Here is a 21,500-nt window from a genome sequence, read left to right as displayed (position 1 = left end):
ATTTATTGCAGCCCCTTCTCCCAATTCCTCCATGTGATGGATCTTATAGACTTCTAGATTGGCAACTCATTTCTACTACTCCAAGCTTACGCCCAGTTTCTTTGCAAGCTATTACTTCTATGAAAGTTTATAGGTTGATTTTGCCTCCTCCATGGATTGCTCAGCATGGGAATACTCTCTGGCATCTGCATAAATCTCTGTCCTGGTGGAAGTCAAATCTTCAACTATTATGGCAAAACAAACTACCTTTAAAGCAAAGAGTGTTTCGTTGGAGATGTTTGGTGGGCGTTTTTTCAGTGGGTGTCACTTTGGCTAAGCGTAGGATTGCAAATCCTCATCGTTTGAGGTGTTTTAGTTCTTATGAGACTGTTCCACGTCTTTTGTCCTCAGTCCAGAGCTCTCTTGGACCGTATTTTCCACTGTCTTTGACTGTGTTTCCCTGGTCATCGTTTTGGAAATATTTCTGGATCTTTGGTAGGCTTACTACAGTACAGGCCCAATACTCTCTCTTTTTTCATTGGACCAGATTCTGGGCACTATGGACCATTTGGAAGCAGAGGAATCAGGTGGTCTTGGGGCAGCCATTGCTCCAACCTTATGAGTTTTTTAGAGCATCGTTAAGGCAATCTTTGTATGATGCTTGTCATCATGATTACTTGGATGTATCATCTTTGGAGGTGTTTTCCCATGCTTTCGATTTTTCAGAATAGTCTTTTCTTTAGACTATTCTCATTGTAAAAACTTTTTCTTGACATAAATACAGCGGTTTCACCAAAAAAAAGTGTGTGCACATGCACATGCACGTATGTACATATACATACATATGTGTGTGTACACATGCACACGCGCTTGTGTACATATACATACATACATGTGTGTGTGCACATGTGTACATACTCATACATACATGCACACGTGTGTGTGTGTGTGTGTGTGTGTGTGGAATTTCGGTTGCCTCGTTTTGAGGTCGCTACTCTTGTAATATAATCAATCAAAAGTTTTCACTAAAAAAAAAGTGTGTGTGTGTGGAATCTACGTTTTCCAAGATTCACTATTTGCGGATGTCGCTCAGGGAATCTCTTTATGATTGTATGTATATTCGGAAAATGGATTCCATAGTTTACTTGCCATATATTGAGATCTTCTGAAGCAGTAATTGCAAGTTCCCTCTTTGGGAATTGCCTTTTGTAATATAAATTTCCATGAATTTCACCCCCCCAAAAAAAAGAGTATGTAATCCAATCGCTACGCCTCACTTCTATCGTTGAGCTTAAACATTCAGTTCTAGTTTCAAGCTCACAAAAGAGATTAAAATTGAAAATTATACCTCCAACTTGCTGCTATGCTGCCACTTGTCAGCATCCTGTGTCACAGTCTGTAAGAAATTCACGTACTTGATGGTCCTTTCAAGCAAAGCATCAATGCTGCACTGCTTTTATGGATGAAAAATGAATGATAAGTTTACATTAGCGTATGCAGAAAACTCAAAAAAATTTCAGAAAACCCTAAGTTATTGTCTTGGCAAGACACCTTGGTAGACCTCAGAAATATTTTTTACCTTTGTTGCATCCGGTATAATGTCCCGAAGCTCCCGAACACGATCTTGAATCAGCTGCCTGTCTTTTGGCCTAGGTCTACCAGTCTCACCTGGCCTGGCCCTCTTTTTACCTGCTTTAATGATATTATCTTTCTCAACTCCTGGCAGAGGTCCTAATTTTGGACAGAAGATTTTGGCATCCGCCTCCAAGGTTTTAATGCCTGCACAAGAGACAGATTCAACAACTTCCATTTTCCCACAATCGTCCTTCTGCAGCTCACTTGAATTCTCAACCTTGGATAGTAATTTTGCCTCCTCATGTCCTTCAGATGAAAGCAGAGCAGACGACCTCATAATGAAGTGCCCATTTGGTGATATTTGATCTATAGATGCCCTTCCACAGGGTCCCTTCATCAAATCGGGCAGAGAAGAAGGAAGAAAATGCAACCCCATCTTGCAGGGAGGAAAACCATCACAGTTTTGAGGGATTATCTTGATACTGGACGCACCTGTGAGAAATCCATCCAAGACAGGTTCGGACTTTGCCTCCACTTTCTTAGTTTGAGATACATTTCCCAAAGGTGTATTCAGATTCTTGTATGTTTTATCCCCATCCTTTCTCATAGATATTCCAACAACTTCAGTACCAGGTATTTCAAGGCTCATCTTTGGAACTATGTCCTTGAAAGAGCCTTTCTGAAGCATCTCATTCAAGGCAGGAAATAAGGCCTCGGAGACTTCACTTCCAGCAGAAAAATCTGTGCCTAAATTTGAGAAGCAAATACTCTGCTTAGCCTGCTCTCTTGTAAGTGATGCAATAAAATCATCAAAATCCTCTAGCTCACTACTAAAAGTGTTTTGACCATCCATATTGCCACATAGAACCTCAGACTTTCTGAGAATTCCTTGCAACTGCTGCGTATCCTCAATAGAATCATCACCCAAAAGGCTAGATGTGTCCTTTAGATCCAAATTGAACTTCTCCAATGACATATGATCTTCATAATCAAACTTGTCAGCACTTTTAAAAGGTTCAGTGAACCGTAATAAATCTGACATTTGCAGATCAAATGTACCATCTAGACTACTTGAAGTGTTACTACAACGTGAAGGATTCTCTGAGAGATGACTAGCCAAAATGCCCAAATCTCCGTCTACACTTTGTGATGCACAAACTTGGCTTTGACCTTGGCTCTCATCACCAGAGTAACATTTTATTAGTACACTATTTCCTAATCCATTCACACCCGATGTTTGCAAACTTTCCCGTGAAAGAGTTGAAACACCAGAGTCTAAGACCAAGGAATCTCTCTTGGATGCTTGATGCTCTGCTCTGTCATCTTCTACAAAACAGAAGGAGCCACCACTCTGAATTTGGACATTAGCTTGACTGGGCACATCCTTGGCACTATCCACAAATCTTGCAGAACTGCCGGCAATTGAAGAATTATGTCGGACAAGCTGAGGGTTTTCTATGTTAGTGACTGGCATGTTCTGAATATAGTCTTTAGTAATGGTTTCTGCTGCAAAGGGAGGAATCATGGTGCGCCCTTTGGTGGTGAGTTCAAATTGACCAATGATCCCACTTCGAGGTGGAGCATTTGACTTTAGAGGAACTGCCTCTGTCGGCCCAGCTCTACTACTCGTTGGTTTTAAAACTGCAAAAGATGGATGGACAAGAGAATTAGAACCATGCACATGCAGCAAAGAACGCTGTGGCGCTATTGTACTCCCTTGTATGCCAGGAACTCCTGTTGCAGGGGCTAATTGTGACTGTGAATGGAGTTGTTGTGACGTGAGCAACATTGGCAGCCGTCCCACACCATCTGGGCCAAAATTGTTACCTCCTGCAGGGAATAATCCTGCTACAGGATTGCTGTTTAAAACTGGAGGGACTGCTGATGTCATCATGAAACCTGGACCTGTAGTACTATTTGAAAGGGGACCCCTTGATGTTGCAGGAGGTACTGGCATGGCCAGTGGATACAGTCCATAGACCAATCCCCTTTGGGCTTCAGATACAAGGTCAGAAAGATATGCTCCTGGCACATTTTGAAGGGTTGCAAACACAGCCTTCACATGCCCAACCAGGTTCAAGTCTTCTGTAATCTGTAAAATCCACAAAGAAATCACTGATTCAGTACTGAAAATTTAACTTGCATCAACAGTTTAGATTGTATATTTCAATCTCAACAGGTAATTTTAGGAAACCAAGTTCCTCTCTTACACAGAAGGTTTATTTCAGGGAATGGTACACCAGACTATTCTAATTAAATCACATTGATGGCAGCATCCTCATCACACAAGTCACACAGTTTAATGTTAAAGCAAATTTCAACACCAATCCACATAATCAATAAGGAATCCAAATTACACAGTTGCAACCCAGTCATTTTCTGCAAAGAGCATATATCTGTTATTGTCGAGTCATGACTGCACAAAATCCTATTCTTTAAACTCCAAATACCTCCTTCATTCATTTGCAAACTTATTTTTCTTGGCCTTAGCATCCTACATGTTTTGGGTCGATTGCAAAAGTGGATCTAGCCTTTCCAAATCCTCTCTTGCTTGCTGATTTTCCACAGCCATGTCTACAACAGAAGAAGGTATCCCAATTTCGCATCCATATATTGCCTCAATAGGATTTTCCCAATCAATAAATGCTTGTTGCTGTTATAACAAATTTAGCAGGCCCAAGCCACCTATCCCAAGACCTTTGACTGTCATGGCAAAAGTACCTACAGACTTCCACCCATTTCACCCTCACAGACTGACCATCAGTCTCGAGGTGATATGTCGCACTGGGAGTGAAGTATGGCACCCACCATTGTATCTAATTCCTGCCAAAAATGACCCATAAACTTCAGAATCTCTCTCATTAACAATTAGTCTGAGGAAACTCATGCTGCTTTAACACATAATCATGAGCATTCAGGCAACCTGAGATGCTGAATACCATGTCAAGTTGGGGATGAAGTGGGCTTCTTTGGCAAGCATCATAACTGCTAACCAAGAAGAACCACACTTTGCTGAAGCACTTTCCTTGTTTGCCTTTGATGCATCGGAATCTTAAAATGTCATTTCAGGTTCCTTCTTTCCCTTTTCTTTCTCCAATCTCTTTTTGCACTCATTGATATGGTGTCCACACTTCTTACAATAATGGCACTTACCTTTTTTTTAGGTTGACCTACATTATCTCAATCTTTCTTTGATGTATCAGTCCTGGGATGATGGCCACCAAAATGAGGCTTCTTCTTGCCTTTTGCCAACAAGGCTTTATCCCAATCATGCACATCAACAGACATGTTCTTTCTTGCCTGTTCTTCCTGCAATAACAGTCCCACTAGTTCCTTTCCATTAATGGACCTGTACGACCCCTCGTGGAAAGTCTCAAACAAATATGAAAAGACAAGTAGGTCTCTGGCAACTTTTTTTCCTTGTGACAGTATCAAATTGTCTTTTCAAATAACAAACCCTGGCCTCATTCCCTGCCCCATAGATATTCTCCAAAGTATCCCAAGCTTGCTTGGAAGTTTTGAAGGAATAGATATGAGGTATAGTGAACCTCTTAACAGACAAGCACCTATGACATAGCCCCATAGACCCTTAGCAACTAACAAATTCTTCACCATAAAACTTACAAGAATAATTGGTCCCATCCAATTTATCCTCCTGGGCCAAAACCCCAAATGATAGAAAAGACCTTGAGCAGTGCTAGGCTATGGAGAATGGAAGTGAATTATGGCTTAAGATGAATGAAAGAACACCAACATGTCAAGATAGAATCAAGCGTAACCTTATTATAGTGAAAGCCTCTTATATAGGCTGATGGTTACAAAGTCTGTTGAATCATCTATGACACTACCTAAGGCATCTTGAGATGCACCTCCTCGTTGAATTTCTCCATCAATCCTTGATTCGTGCCTCCACCTCTCAATCACACCTTCCATCAATCAGTCCTACCACATACACACTAAACAATAGGTATTCGCACACACTTGCAAGGCTCGAAGGCTCTTATTCTCTCATGCCAATATACGTCAATTTGGCCAACACCAAATACATCTCAAGAATTCTGACTCTAAGCCATCCTAGATGTATACACAAGCTGCCCACTAATTCATGTGTTGTGAATGGTATTGACCAACCAAATTACACGCCTCACTTGTCAATGCTTGGCTAGACAATGGACCTTTTGAAAATACTGACTGTACCTGAAAGAAAAATCCCCTTGGCACTGTGGCCAATAGATGCAAGCAAGGGAGACGAAAAGCCCCAAAATGTAACGGTTCGAAATAGTTTGAATGCGATATGAAAGAACTGATTCTTATCAGAGATTTACTGATGTTTATACAGCAAAACGCTTCAAATTCTTCCCCCAAATGTGACTGAACTGAGCCAAACACGTGGACAAATCACCCCCCTCTGTAAAAGCTTTGCTGCCCGACAGAAACAGAGTAAACTCGACCTTTGTTAGACCAGAAACAATGACTTTCACGACTGTTTGAGCTGGAACTCAACCAGTGAATGCAAAGACTGAACTGGCTCAGCAAAACAACAGGGCAAGAACTCCAAAATGCTGCAGCAGGTCCAAACTAAATGAACTCCTATTATTGGTCGACAGAAAGCCACAGTAGCAGATTCAAAATCACCTGCAAGTGTGACAACCAGCAGGCCTGTGGCAGCTGCAGCAACCTTTAAAGTTTAAACCCTGCAAAAGAGATCAAGCAGCAGAGGCAACCTGAAGCGGCCTGCCTGGAGGATCTTCCTGCAGCTAACGACCAGCTGGAAATGGCCAGCAGAGGAGGCAACCGGCAAAAACCAGGTCAAAAATTACTGTAAACACCTCCAAAAATGGGTGGACCAAGTTCTGGAACAGCTTGCAAATGCTGCAAAAGGTGGCGGCTGAGTAAAACAGAGTCGTACAGCAGCTCTGTTCACTGTAGGAGGTGGCAGAGCCACCCAGCAGGAATTCTCATGATGAAATGATGAATCTCCCCAAAGAAATGCTTCCAAAGGGTAAGCAAGGTGCGGGCAGGTGCGAGGGAGGCTAAAGCCACCTGAAATGATGGAAATGAGGACAGAGAGTAGAGATCAAAATGTGGAACAAAAATTAGGGTTATGTACCCTCAACCCAAAATGAAATCCCTAACTAGCCCTAGGGGGGGAAACCCCTAACTGGGGATAGAGGGTAAGGTGTTCACAATGACCCGCTATTAACATCTTACATTTGTGTCGATGAAGCGGGGTACTGCCAACAATGAACAATCTTTCCATCAATGTCACCCCTCCATCTGAGAGTCTTCACTTTTTTGGCACCCCATCAATGCATTGAGGGATATTTAATATTGCTCTGACAAGGATCCAAATACTATGCATTGCTCCTCATTGACTAGAGTACAATCCTCAACATCATTCTGTGCATGGAATGGCATAGCATTGAAATGTCAACTGATGCACCTATGAAATTGGATGGCAACAATTGGCTGAAAAGTAGCTCCCAGTGGTATCATGCGCAAGAGCACCCTGTAGAGTAATTAGTGCCACCTAGATCAAACGGGCAAGAGGAGCTACTTTCAGCTCCAAGTTCAAAAGCTTGCCCTGCATTCTTGGCATTACATTGAGTATATCAAGGGCATCCATAAGCCCCTTTCATCATCTAACAGTCCAACAACCATGCTGAGCGTGATTGTTCCAGTATTCCTCATTTTGCATACTTCTCAAGGTTCATGAATCCATTTGAGTTGACCTTCCTGTTGTTGTCCATGATGGCCCCAGAACGCCATTTGAGGTTTGCTTTCTCTCATACAACATTAGGCTTCATTCAAATTTTATATATGTCAGACTTGTATGGCTTAGCACAAGGCATTTCGTTGCCCAATACTGTTGATAGTGGGAAACAGGGCTGCTGCAGCCTACAACCCTCCCATCATGCCAACAAAGCATTCTAGCCTTCTTTTTTGCCTCCAATGCATTGCCATGTGCGCTGTCCCTAGCTTGTACATACTTGCATATTCAGCCTTGTACCTAATCGCTCCTGCGCCGAAATTCAATTAATTAATTTGTCTCTTCATTACGTGATCGCAATCAACCTAAGGTGATTGATAAGCAATTAACATATTAATGCATCAATCCTGCGACTCCCCTCCGTCACTCCCTCGCTTCCTCTATCATCGTCGCCTCCACTCACTTCCCCCTCCATCGCCGCCTCTCCCTCCCTCTCTTCCGGAGAGGCCATCTCCCACAATCCTTACTGTCACATACTCCTCCTCGCTGGGCTCCGGTATCTTTGGTGCACCACATCTCGTCTACCTTACATATCACGTCATATCAAATCCTAACTAAAGGAATCATGTTTGAGCAAGTTGACAAGATGCCGATGGCGATGGAGGAGCTCGAGCTTGAGCTTGAGCAGGAGCAGGAGACAAGCTATGGCGTTGAGCGTGATAGAGCTTGGCTCAATGCTTGAAGCTCCTTCCTCCCTCTTCTCTCCCGCTCCCTCTCCTTTCCCCTCTCCCTCTCCCTCCCCTTCCTCCCTCTAACTCCCTCTCTCAACGCTTCCCTGTATTTATAGAGCTCACCCATCTGGATCCCTCGGCTTCTGGAGACTTCTGATTAATCGCAGATTCTTCGGCGTCTGGAGTCTTCTAATTAATCGTGCCACCCCACCTTATGTTAATCGACGTTAATTTTTGTCCCATTCCCTCCTGCACATCAACTAATTAATTAATAGGTCGTTTTTTCTCACTGGGGGCCCCTATTCAGCTCAACAACCTGAGCAAGCTTGGCAGCTTCCTTAAGGGCTTGAGTATCACAGGCCCTCATATCAGAAGCCCAATGAGTGTGCAATCAACGAATAAACTGCAGCAATTTCCCTCTCTCCAAAAGGCCATGTGGGGAAACAATTTGAACTGATCCCACATGGTAGGTATATTTGATGAATACCGCATGTAGAGTCACCAAATGTGAGCATAATTCTGCAAATGCATACCAACAAAAATGATCCAATCCTCATCCCCTTGGAATAGAAGAGAAAGTAGTCTTCCAGCTTTGTAAGCCGCTCCTCCATCTCATTAGGCATTCAAGCGTCCCCTTTGAATTTATGTACCATGAGCTTGTTCTTGACATCTTTGGCAGCATTGTACTAGGGCTGACCCCTCCAAAACCACGGCCTCATTGCTCTTAAGGCTCACATAGTGATGAAATCTCCAGTACAGCATAATATGCACACAAGTATCAGACATACATCATAAACCTACTGGCAGGGTGGCAGGCTGCTTGCCCTTGTCTCGAAGCGTGATAAAAGCTGTTTGGAGATGTGCTTGACCGAACTAAGCCCACTTATTGGCTAATCTGTTGGCCAAGCCATTCGATCAGTTGCAAAAGAGTGCCCCATAGCATTGGGGATAGTGCCTCCAAAACCTCCGCCTATGCATTTGCTGATGCAGGGGACAAAGGACAAGAAGGTATTCCCATGCTGAGGAGCATTTGTCTGTCGACAAAGGTGAAAGCAGCCAGCAAGTGACCAAGAAGGCAGAGGAGCCATCACTGGCATCCAGTAGCCCATGGCCATTTACTTGATCACAAGGCACCCTCCAGGGCTGCCAAACCCTCAACCAAGGTTAGATCCAATCATAGGAGACATGGCAGCATCCAGCAACATCAGAATGTCCACATTGCAACCATGCAAGCTGCCAAGTTATCCATGGATGTGTCCAGAAGCACCTATAGAGCTATGTCATCCCTCTAAGAAGGGCACGCAAGCAAGTACGGCATTCCAGCACATCTACAGCAAGTCCCAAGGGAAGAAGGGGATATATATAAGCCCAGACCAGGTCAGGTAGACTACAAATCTGGTTAGGTCTGCTACAGACTAGGTCAGGACCCTAGAAGTAGGCTGGCAACATGGCGGGGTTCACAATCCGCTATGGCTCAGCCAAATCCAGTGCAGCCTATAAAAAGGGCCCAAATCCCTCATTCATCATCACAGCACCTCTTCCTTTAGCCTCAGCAACAAGAAACCTTTCCCCAGCACCCTTTGCAGCTACCCTAGCCTTTACATAGTGCTTATGTTGGCATCTGTTTTCACACTTCAGCCACAGCCAGATTCAAGCATGAGCAGCAACCTTGCCTCTACAGTCAGCAATTTCCAGCCCCACCCATGAGGATCTAGCAGATGCATTCAGCCCCTTCTTTGAGGGAAGCCAACGGTTGTAAACTATGGACCATTGGTGACTGCCAAGGGAAACCATAATAAAGATAGTAGTTAGCATAATCTCAGACCGCAATTACGTGTACAGTGTATGCTCTGATCAGCCTTATGCACACCAACAATATCTCTCTCTCCTCTCAGTTAGCATTCAAGCTTCCGCACCCAGTAGTATGATTAATGAAAATAATGCAAACTTACGCTCGTTACATTGGTATCAGAGCGTCTAATAGTTTCTTCCCTAAGACTGAGAAGCAGAATGGGAGGTAGGGATTGGAAAAAACACGCCAGATGTCTCCATGACTCTCCTCTATCCTTCAGCCTCAGTGGGGGAACCATCAAATGACAACCATCCTCCAACAAGGTCACCTTGCTTGGAGGATTTCCTTGACACCCGTGTGGTTGCCAAACTCCATCGCAGAGCAGTCAACAAAGGTGCTCAAGCTCCAAAGTGCATTTGGGCATGCTCAACAACCAATCAACACCACAGTAGCAGCACAATATGTCAAGCTCCCCATAGTATCATGGCAGAGAATTGGAACTTCATCGTCACCCAATTAGGCCTAGCACACTATCTTATGTGCACCATGGCTGCCAACCATAGTGCAATAATCAGTTTGTGTGACTGCACGATTATAGTGCATGAGGAAGAAAGTTATGAGTGCTTCAAATGGTGCTAATGCTTGTGTGCAGGACTATAGTAGCCCACGACCCAGCTCCAACATATGTCTTACTCTACACATTTTGTTTTGGGTGCTTCTATGAACTAATTCTCTGGCAGTAAACTGATTTACTAAATATTAAGTCAATGCAACATAAAGTTTTATTGCGAGCTTTGTCATATTGTGTTTCGATACGTACATAATTGTGGAATTGAGCTGGTCCATACATCCTTAAAAATCACAATGTAGAAGCAGTATGGGCAACCTTGTGTGCTAGAGTGAATATATTGATATTTATGTAGAAGAAGCGTGTGTCACAAACAGGGGGGTAGCACTACACGTTCTTTCACTTGAATTAGCATAGTTGCGGCCATATCCTATTTGCGTGCATTTTTTGAAAGCAAGTGTTCATCAAGTCGTGAATTCAGCCTGTCAATTGCCTATGCATAAGCACTTCTTTACCCACCAAGCTAGCCAATTGGGCTCTGCGCAGTTAAGTTATTCTAGCTAGTCATGCAGTTTTCAAATCCATCGCAGAGTTCGTATGTTAATAGGATTTTCCTTTCCTGCTTGGAGAATAGGAGAGACGGGAGTCAGGACTAAGGAGAGAATGAGAAACAAAGGGAGGGAAAAATGACTCTCAACATGATGAAAAGGATTCACACATTGTTATCAAGAAATGACCCATGGTTGTAAGACATGACACCTTAGACACGCTTCAGACACAAGTGTCTAAAATGTCTTAAAAATAAGACACGTCATTGCAGTAATAAATATTTAATTAATATATGTATAAGAATACAAGTGTACAACTTGCTAGCATAGCTAGCAGCTAGATTCTAGAAGTACAATAAGCTACACCTAAACAATGCACTTGTACAATGTACTCAAGAGTTAAAAGGTAAAGCTAAGACCCACGGCTCAAGAGCTTGCAAGTCACGACATAACTTTAAAGGTTTACACTGACAATTGAATCTTGATATTCAAAAATCCAGATAAACAACTTAAAAAGAGCCTAGAGGGCTACATAGATTATATTACCAATCATCATAGATCAATAAACATAAATATCATTACAACAGTCTGTCAGTCACATGAAATCTACATCTCGATACATATAATAGGAAACTTTGGACTCTCAAGAGTCAAATCTCTCAAGATTCATCCTAATCCGAATCTGCGAGGTCACTGCCATGCTGGATCCAAAGTCGCCATCAATGATAGCATGGTTAAGTCAAACACAATGTTTGTTGTTACATCCCACCCACCAAAAAAAAAACAACAGTGTCTAAAGGTGTCTTAAGGTAAGACACGTGTTTTAAGTGTCTTAAGTGTCTTATCATAAGACACGAGTGTCTTAACAACCATGATCTGACGGCCACTCTAAGTAGCTTCCTGTGAGATTTGCCCTTTCAAGTTTAATACATTGCAACCATTTTTGTGCATTACAAAACAAGATTACTGAGTTATTTCTGAATCTCAAAAGATGATACGGTTGCCGTCTTAAGAGGGCATGGATATTCAATTGTCATCTTGAGAAATGGGGGGATTTGTGAGAGGGGTGGGGGTATTTACCATCTGCATGGAACCCAATTGTACAACGCCTTGTGGCACTGCTATAACTGCGATTGTCTGCACCACAAATGTCAAGAAAAACAATAACTCTTATTGAAAACCTATATCTACAATCCATCTGTCTGCAAACAGTGAGGAAACTCAAAAAAACAAAGATCCACCTTTATTCCAGCTGCAAATTGTACTTGCCATCCTGCTGGGTACTGCAAATTTCAAAGATGCAGGAAAATGAAGACATTACTAGACAATCAACAGACGTACAGGCCAAAAAAACTATAAGTAGATTTTCTAAAGCAAACTAAAATCCAATACTAGCAAGGGACATTAATTCCGCAAAGTCTATCAAACCTTCTCAGGTTGACATCGGCTGTTGCGGTTGGTTGCAGTGATTGCATCTGGAGTAACAACCTTATCTATTGGACTGAAGACCCATTGATGCTTGTTGGTGAATGCCACATGACCAATAATCCTACATTACAAAGGTAAAATCTCCACAAAAGTTACATTTCCTGCTACCAGAAACCGAGAGATACCAAATTACTTCACAGCAACTCTTTCCAACAATAAAGGCAATACCGGTGAGCCATTGAAGGCATGAAAAGCATAGCAACCAGTTCACATGTATCTTTTATTTTGAGAAACTTTGAAATCTGAGATCCTTTACATTCAACTCTATAACCTGAAATCTTCTTCCATTACATTCCCTCTTCCTCTTTACAGCACAATATCTTATGTAAAGATGAGAGAATTGTGAATATGCAGTTTTAATCTGATTTAAAAACTATTCTGCAAGTCAAAAGTTACTTAGAAAATCCATAAACGGAACATGCAGTTCTGAACCAATGGGCAAGGAACACTCTGACTTCAAAAGTAGCAAATCTGCAAGTGGGCATGTGGTCAATTTGGCCTGTTTTTCAATTTAAAGTATAGAAATTAAGGATCAAGTTCAGGCCAGAAAAAGTGAGGTCATGGATCCCCGAGAGCCATTTCACTTTTGACTTTAAGCACTTTCGTCATATTTCACAATGTAACAAGTCACCAAGTTTGGCACAGAGTTTAGGTGTTGGTGATGATGAAGATAATGATGATGACGATGAGGATGATGTATTTCTTGTCATGTGATAATTGATATTGGAGCATGTTTTATGTGACAAAGGGAAGGTCAACGTTCAAATCCTCCCTCTTCCCCACAGCAAATTCTAGCCTAACATCTCCTTTGCTTCCCTTTCCACGGTAACCCTTGCAACTGCAATGGCCTTCTGCATGCTTGCTCCCCTTTTGTTTTGTTCCTTCATTTACTTAGCCCTGCTTCCGAAGATCTAATCTCTATTCATTGCAGGATACTTTTGTCCTTCGAGCTTTGAGGGCTCTCGTTAAGTACATCTAACCCCCTTAGCCCTAGTCCAACATGCAAGCCTGACCTAGGCGATGTGTTCCATACGACAGAAAATTATGGAATCACTAAGTCCACAACTTGGCTCCTTCCAATAATATTGTGGATGTCTCCCAGCTAACAAGCACTTTCTTTCGATTCAATTATCTTTTAATGCTAAGTTTGAGCTCCCAGAGGATTAATCTTACACCCTAGGTAAATGGCTTTTTGCTATCGAAGGAACCTTATTCTAGATAACATTTGATTCTTTGGACTCAAAACTAAACTATTGTCTTTTGTTAGAACCCCTCTTTAAGATCCAAATGACAATAACTAGCATGCCAATCACCAAAAAGGGACCATGAGCCCAAATATTAGTTTGTAACATTTGAGCATGTGTCCACGTGTGTATACACACCTTTTCTCCACATGTGCGTATGTGCCCTTGCCTCCACATTTGTGTATGTGCCCGTGTTTCCGTATCCATGTATATGCACATGCGCGCATGTCAATCACTAACAAGGGACCATGAGTCCAATTTTAGTTTATAATATATGAGCATGTGTGCACAAGCATACACCTTTTTTGGGGGAGGGGTGCGAAGAGGGGAATGTGCATATATGGTTGTATCTATGTGTGCATGTGCCCATGCCTCCGCATCCATGTATGTGCACATTACGCATGTGTGTATGTGCCACTGTGTGTGTGTGAGCACGGCCCGCATAAATCTCTCTCTCTCTCTCTCTCTAACTATGACTATGACTATGGAGATATTGATGATGATGACATTGACTATGTCCTACACTTTTTTCTAGCATGTGTTAGGATGCTCATTTAGTAGCTCCACCCATTTTGCTCATTGTATCAGGTTTTCTAGCAGTCTCATACACCATTTGTCTCCAGTAGACTTTAATAAACTTCCTTTCTTTATATACATAGGGGTGTGTGTGTGTGTGTGTGTGTGTGTGTGTGAGTGAGAGAGAGAGAGAGAGAGAGAGAGGACTCCTGTTGAGCATCTTCAGCCTCCTTCCCCTCAGGATATGGATGTGCCCCTTGCACAGGGGATTATACAAGATGCTCCCCCTACTCTTTCTCAGGTTGATCCTTAGAGTGCAGCTGAAATGTTGAGTCCTGCATTATCAGATGCAGCTCTTTTGTTGGAGGATATAGATATTGATTTAGCCCCTTTGCCTTTGATGCCTGTGCCAGAGTCTTCTTCTGTTCGGGATGTAGAAGTACCTTTTTTATTGGAATCTTTTCATCCCATGTTACAATAGGTTTTTGACCCTGTGATTCAGAAATTTCGGGTACCAGCCTATATCAAGAAGAATCACAAGGGCAAAAAACAGCTTTTTTTTATTGATGGTGTGGTTTCATCACTGCATCAATTTTTACAAAGCAATAATTTGAAGCTAGAGGATGCTGTGTTTGATCTTGATATGTAACTTCTTACTTGGCTGCTTCATGACTTTTGCTCTAAGGCTTTACTTGTAAATTTTTTCTTTGTACTTATTGGTGGGTTTTTACCTCTTTTGAGGTTTCCCACACAGAAATATAAGATTTCACTATAAAAAAAAGTATGTATGTATGTGAGAGAGAGAGAGAGAGAGTGTATGTGTGTGTTAATCAATCAAAGATTTCACCCAATAAAAAAAGTGTGTATGTGTGTGTGTCGTGTAGGTGTGGGTGTGTGGGGAGAGCGATGGTGAGCACTGAGCTCCTCTGCCCCCCCGCTTTGCCCAGTTAATGGCCTCCCGCCGTCTGCCTCTGCTCTTTCTCCTTCCGTACCTCTCCCGTTCCCTTACATACAGCCACGGCTGCGTGTCCCCTCCCCACTGCATTCCGTACAGCCAATGCTGCATTCCATACCGCCTCGTCCGCAGTCCGTACAGCCTCTTCCGCAGTCCGACTGCCTCACCCCCTCCGGATTCGACTTCGTTTTGCCTCCTTTCCTAATGCTTGTTATAAATGTCGACAATTGGGCCATTTTGCTACAGTATGCCCTTCTCCATGCTCTTCAGCTTCAGCTCAAAAGCCTTCTGATCCTCCCGTTCCAGCTCCTCCTGTTCCTATCTCTTCTTCTACCATACGGGTAGTCGGGCACTTTGCTAAACCCTCTAAGGTTTGGAGAAGAGTTCAGGCAGACACGGCGGTTAAAGATTCCAATCCTTTTGCTGTTTTGGCAGTTCCGTATCCTATTACTACAGTGCTAGATTCTCTTGTTCCTTGTGATCCTGTTGTTGTTTCTATTTACAAGAGTGAAGTTGCAATGTTGGATGCTTCCTCTCTGATGGAAAGTTTTGTGGTTATGCAAGATGTCATGGAATCCTCTTCTCTTCAGCAACTTCCTGCAGTAGAGGAAACTTTGGAATGTTTTTCAGCTCAAGATGTCTCTTCAACTGTTGCAGATGTTTCCTTTTCTCTGGAGTCTTTTCATCCTTGGTTGAGACAGGTTTTTGATCCTGTGGTTCAAAAGTTCCGGTTGCCAGCTTATATTAAGAAGAACCACAAGGGCAAAAAGCAACTTTGTTTTATTGATGGTGATGTCAATCCGTTACAAGGTTTTCTGCAAGCTAATAATCTCACTTTAGAGGATATTTTACTTGATCCTCCTCCAAGTGACTTGTAATCAGTTTTTTATATTTCTGGTAGACTTCTGAGGTTTCTCTCAGAAGCATACTTGTAATCTTTTAACTTTTGTACTTCATGGTGGGTTTTTTTCCTCTTTTGGAGGTTTCCCACAGAAATATATGATTTCACTATAATAATAAAAAAGTGTGTGTGGGTGGGTGGTGAGCTATGGCATTTTCCTGCTGCAGCAAGCCCATTTAGGGTTCCCGGCCCTTCATGGGGCCTTGTCTAGGGTTCAGTGCCTTCTACACAGGTCTGTCCAGGCTCCTGCGCCCTCCTTATACCCTTGCAACCTCCTTTCCAGGCCCGTACTAGGCCGTACCTACACGGATTTGCTCCGTACTTGCTGTATGGCCAGTTCTTGCTGTGCGTGGAGACTTGCTGCTGGTTGCCATCAATCCCTGCTCCTCCGTTTTACTGCTGGTCGCCATCAATGCTTTTTTGTTTTGCTGCCGGTCGCCTTCAATCCCTCTGTGTGTTCTCTTCATCTCCTTGCTATCTGCTGCGTGGACCTACGTTTTTTCATGTCCATACCTCATCGCCTGTTGTTTTCTTCCTTTCCTTGGGGGGTTCTCTCTGTTGCTGCTCATAATCCTCTTGTTCTGCCCATTGTGTGACTGTCTGTGGAGCCCTTCCTGCTGGTCTCCACCCCTCTTTGTTCCTTTGTTCCTTTGTTCATAGACCTGTGTGTGTGTGTTCTCTCTTCTTTTAATAAAGGTGGCCACGTATGAATATGATAAAACATACCCGTCGACAGCCTTTGATCTTACCATCAATACAACCCAAAAGAAAATCCCAATGCCAATATCCAAAGGCAGGGTGGTGAGTATGTCCTTGCGAATGCGTCTATGTATGTATGTTTGTACATATGTATGTAAGCGTGTGTAGAAAGAGAAAGATAGATAGATACATGCACACATACATCTGTAAATTATTTGATATGTACACATTTACTCTCTTGCTTCTCTATCCCTCGCAGCTATATTGCCTCTTGCTTCTTTGTCGTCGCTCATAGCTCCATGGCTCAGCCAAGAGGTTCGCAAAGCAATGGAGTAAAGTGCATGTCTTGATAGTCGTCTGCCCTACAGACTCTAACGCCAATATTGGCGCCACCATAAGCTTGTACTGTCACCATAGCTCATCTGCCCTAAAACAAAGTCCCCATAGCTTATGATCGACACTCCATCCTAAGCCACTGGCACCAGAGCTGCTCAGCTCGATACTCCGGTCTCGTGTTACACTCAAGTCGAGGTAACATGACCTCGGAAGGGTCAGTCGACATTTTCCTTTAAAGGATCAATGTTTGTATTATATTTGTTTGGGCTACATGTAAATGATCAAAAAGGAATAAAGGTCAAGGTCCTTGGTGAGGGTGACATGGCACTAGACTAGGTGGATCTAAGGCTAAGGGACCTAAATGCATTAAATGTGCCTAGGGGCAAATGGTTTCAATGATATCCCAAGAGAGAGGTAAATGATGCATTAAGAAGGGACCCTAGAATGAAGACATGTGGCATACTAGATCCATCTAGGGAATTTTGGGGCTTGGTGGAATTTTTGTAAGCAGGAGCTTCACGTAACAGTCGATTTTTTTCTTTAGGAGAGCTTGCAACCACCGAGGTTGGCTGGGAGGACAATCAATGAGCCTATGCCAGTGATCCAAGAGAGAAAGAACAGAGACGCAACAGATATGCACGTGTCAATTGATATCAGAGCGGTCGTGATTGGGTTGGATTGAGGACTCACCAGAAATTGACGCACACGCTGTCACGGATTCCGAAAGTAACATCTATCACGGGATCGTTGGGACGCATCGAGGTGTGCTGTGGTGCGTTGTATCAGAAGTCGTTGGAGAGCAGTGCGTAGAGGCAATGATCTATTGTGTTGCTTGCAAGGTCATCTGTTGACAGATGTTATCGCAGATTTGCAACTTGGTGTCTTCAGGGCCCTTCGGCATCACGAGGGGAGGCAGTCTTTATGTAAATAAAAAGAAAACTATACTGTGAATGGTAAGACTTGAATATTTAGGATTCATAATTACTCCTGAGGAGGTAGAAATGGATCCAAAGAAAGTGGCTGCGATACTGACTTGGCCAATCCCTCAGAGTTTGACCGCTTTGCGATCATTCTTGGGATTTGTTCAATTTTATCGAAGGCATATCAAAGGATATTCCGAAATAGTATCGCCATTGACTGATCTGACCTCAGATAAAGTACCTTTTATATGGGGACAGAATCAACATGAAAGTTTTAACACCATAAAACAAGCTGTGGTCTCAGGACCAGTGTTAAAAATAGTTGATTCCCAGAAACCGTTTTTCCTTGAAACCGATGCAAGTGGCATTGCGGTAGAAGCAGTTCTCCTCTAAGAGGGAAGGCCAGTAGCCTTTGAAAGCAAGAAGCTTTCTCCCTCTCAACGAAATTGGCCAACTCATGAATTAGAGTTGTATGCTGTTGTCCATGCTTTGAAAACATGGAGACATTATTTGTATGGATCAGAGTTTTATGTTGATGTTGATCATGATACTCTGAAACATTTTTGTACACAACTTGACTTGAGAGGCCGCCAAGCTAGGTGGGCAGAACTCATGCAGGAGTTTAATTGACGATTCGGTATCGAAGAGGGAAGGATAATAAAGTTGCTGATGCGTTGTCACGCATTATGCATAACATGAGTTTCACGAGAGAGTGCTCTAATGATCGAGATTAGAGAAACTCAAAAGGTGAACGAGTTCGTCCAGAGCCTTTGGCCTAAGGCTCATGTATTCAAACTCGGGGAAAAGGATGACCTGGCATCCAGAAAAGGCCAAACTTATGCAAGAATGTCATAAGGGATGGTATGCTGAAAAGAAATGGCAAGGGAGTAGTACCTAATCAGAATGATCTCAGGCAGAGAGTCATTCAACAATGCCATGATAGCCCATGTGCGGGACATCCAGGAGTCAAGAAGACATATGATCTCGTGAGACGAGATTTCTTTTGGCCAAAGATGAAAAAGCATATTCATGAATTGAGACACGTTGTTTTTCGTGTCACGTAAGTAAGGCAGAGCGGGTGAAGCCACCTGGACTTTTATAGCCTTTGGAAATACCACTAGGTAGGTAGGAGAGCATTTCTATAGAGTTTATTGTAGGTCTGCCTATGACACAAGGTGGATATGATTCTATCCTTGTGGTGGTTGATCGAAGATGGCTCACTTCATTCCAACTAGAGAGTCTGTTAGTGCCCCGCAAGTGGTGGATTTTTTTATTAGACATATATTTCGTTTGCATGGATCACCCAAATCCATAGTGTCAGACAGAGATGTCAAATTTACCGGTCATTTTTGGACAGCGGCGTTTGAGACACTAAGGACTGAGTTGGGAATGAGTAGTAGGGATCATCCAAAAACGGATGGTCAAACAGAAAGAATCAACCAAATTTTAGAGGATATGCTTAGAGCATATGTGTCATTGAGGCAACATACATGGGACAAGTGGTTGCCATTGTTAGAATTTGCCTACAATGATAGAAAACATTCCTCTACAGGGTTCAGTCCGTTTGAGCTGAACTATGGTTATAGACCAGCGAATCCAACTATGGTTGGAATACCTCAAAAAGTGCCTAATGCCGCGAACTTTGTGGTTCAGATGCAGAAAATGCTAGCACTTGCGAGAGCTAACATCCGCCAAGCTATGGATAGAGCTAAGGCATATGCGGATGAAAACCGATCCGCTAGATAATTTAAGGAAGGAGAAAAAGTTTTTCTCAGAGTTCCTTTGCACTCTAAGTCTTTGACTGCAAGAGAGTGTGCTAAATTATCACCTCGATATTGTGGGCCATGGTTAATTCTAAAAAGAATAGGCAAGGTAGCCTATAAATTAGAATTGCCACAAGGTTGTAAGGTGCACCCAGTGTTTCATGTTTCTCGTTTAAAGAAATTTTTACATTCAGGTGACTCACTAATAGAGGGTGTTGTTTTGTTTCAGGAGATAGAGGATAATGCAAGACGCAAACCAACAGGAATCCTGGACCGAGGAGCAATGCAAGTGCGCAATCGGAAGATACCCACGGTATTGGTTGCATGGCATGGTCTACCTCTATCAGAAGCTACCTAGGAATCCGTATACCAGTTATGGAGGGTGTTCCCAAACTTTATCATCGAGGACGCTGATGCCTAAAGAGGGAAGGAATGTTACGCTCAAGTCGAGGTAACATGACCTCGGAAGGGTTAGTCGACATTTTCCTTGAAATGATCAATGTTTGTATTATATTTGTTTGGGCTAAATGTAAATGATCAAAAAGGAATAAAGGTCAAGGTCCTTGGTGAGGGTGACATGGCACCAAACTAGGTGGATCTAAGGCTAAGGGACCTAAATGCATTAAATGTGCCTAGGGGCAAATGGTTTCAATGATATCCCAAGAGAGGGGTAAATGATGCATTAAGGAGGGACCCTAGAATGAAGACATGTGGCATACTAGCTCCATCTAGGGAATTTTGGGGCTTGTTGGAATTTTTGTAAGCAGGAGCTTCACGTAACAGTCGATTTTTTTCTTTAGGAGAGCTTGCAACCACCGAGGTTGGCTAGGAGGACAATCAATGTGCCTATGCCCGTGATCCAAGAGAGAAAGAACAGAGGCGCAACAGATATGTGCGTGTCATCTCGTCACTGCCATATTCGACATTGAATACCCATTGCATGAGCTTGACATTGCAGCCTGTTCACATCTCCAGCTCTACCATTTGTAGCTCGTTTTGGACATCCAGCTCGACTACTCAACTATGATTTTTTTGCATTTTTCAGCAGCTCGACTACTCAGTTCTGTGTTTCCAGCAGCTCATCCTAGGCACTAAGGGTGGCAAGAAGGTAGAGTCTTATGCTCAGATGTTGCTCAGGTGGTGGCTTTCCCGCCTCATACTAGAATAAACAAGGTTCTACATCTGCAACAGTGGATTGACGAAAACCAGCAAGTCCAAAAACTCATGGTAGAGCTACAAAAGCATCTAGCCACTCTAGAGAATCAAGTCAACAAAAGGCTCGGCTCTTAATCAATCAACAAAGCAATACATCAATGTGTGAGCAACCCCTTCCAACTATTATGGCTAAGCTTGACTCTCTAATCTCTCATGAAGTCGCAACCAAGCTAGAGAAACAGGTTAATTTAGCTATCAAAGAGGACAAAGAAAGAGAAGCTAATGCATTGCAAATCAGAGTAGGGGGACTAATTGCAGATCGGCATCGATCAGCTTTCATTGAAAGCTTTGAACAGATAAAGACAGCTACACCAACCATTGAGTTGCCAGAGGACGATAAAATCCATTTAGGTGGTACACATGCAATATTTACTCTTGCAACAAGAGCTTGTAGAGTTCATATTCTCAAACAATCCAACAAATTGAAACAACAAATTGAAAGGCACAAAAGTATGGATAGCAGAGAAACTTACTAGATCTCACCTTAAGCAAAAGGCCACAGAGTTAGTGATGGTGAGATCAGGTAGAAAAGAGGGTAGTGGGCTGTTTATTGTGAAGGC

At 42.8% G+C, this 21,500-nt stretch overlaps 1 protein-coding gene across 5 annotated transcripts in view; it reads right to left on the bottom strand.

Moving 5' to 3' along the window:
- The window catches only part of LOC147879761 (transcription factor EMB1444-like), a 99,741-nt gene that overhangs the window by 71,495 nt on the left and 6,746 nt on the right, over positions 1–21,500 (bottom strand). For 4 of the 5 annotated variants that reach the window (XM_087371550.1, XM_087371549.1, XM_087371547.1 and 1 more), the window contains 5 exons: positions 12,332–12,452; positions 12,145–12,186; positions 11,984–12,040; positions 1,559–3,646; positions 1,328–1,432 (listed from right to left, as the gene is read on the bottom strand). In XM_087371550.1, coding sequence (XP_087227676.1) covers positions 1,328–1,432; positions 1,559–3,646; positions 11,984–12,040; positions 12,145–12,186; positions 12,332–12,452 — 2,413 coding nt within the window. The remainder of the gene's footprint in view (positions 1–1,327; positions 1,433–1,558; positions 3,647–11,983; positions 12,041–12,144; positions 12,187–12,331; positions 12,453–21,500) is intronic. The other variant, XM_087371548.1, reaches the window with a different exon arrangement.

This window comes from Dipteris shenzhenensis, chromosome 33 (genome assembly GCF_047967505.1).
Source record: "Dipteris shenzhenensis isolate YYH24624 ecotype China chromosome 33, Dip_SZ_1.0, whole genome shotgun sequence".
Classification (NCBI taxonomy): domain Eukaryota; kingdom Viridiplantae; phylum Streptophyta; class Polypodiopsida; order Gleicheniales; family Dipteridaceae; genus Dipteris; species Dipteris shenzhenensis.
This window is presented reverse-complemented; position numbering and strand designations above follow the sequence as displayed.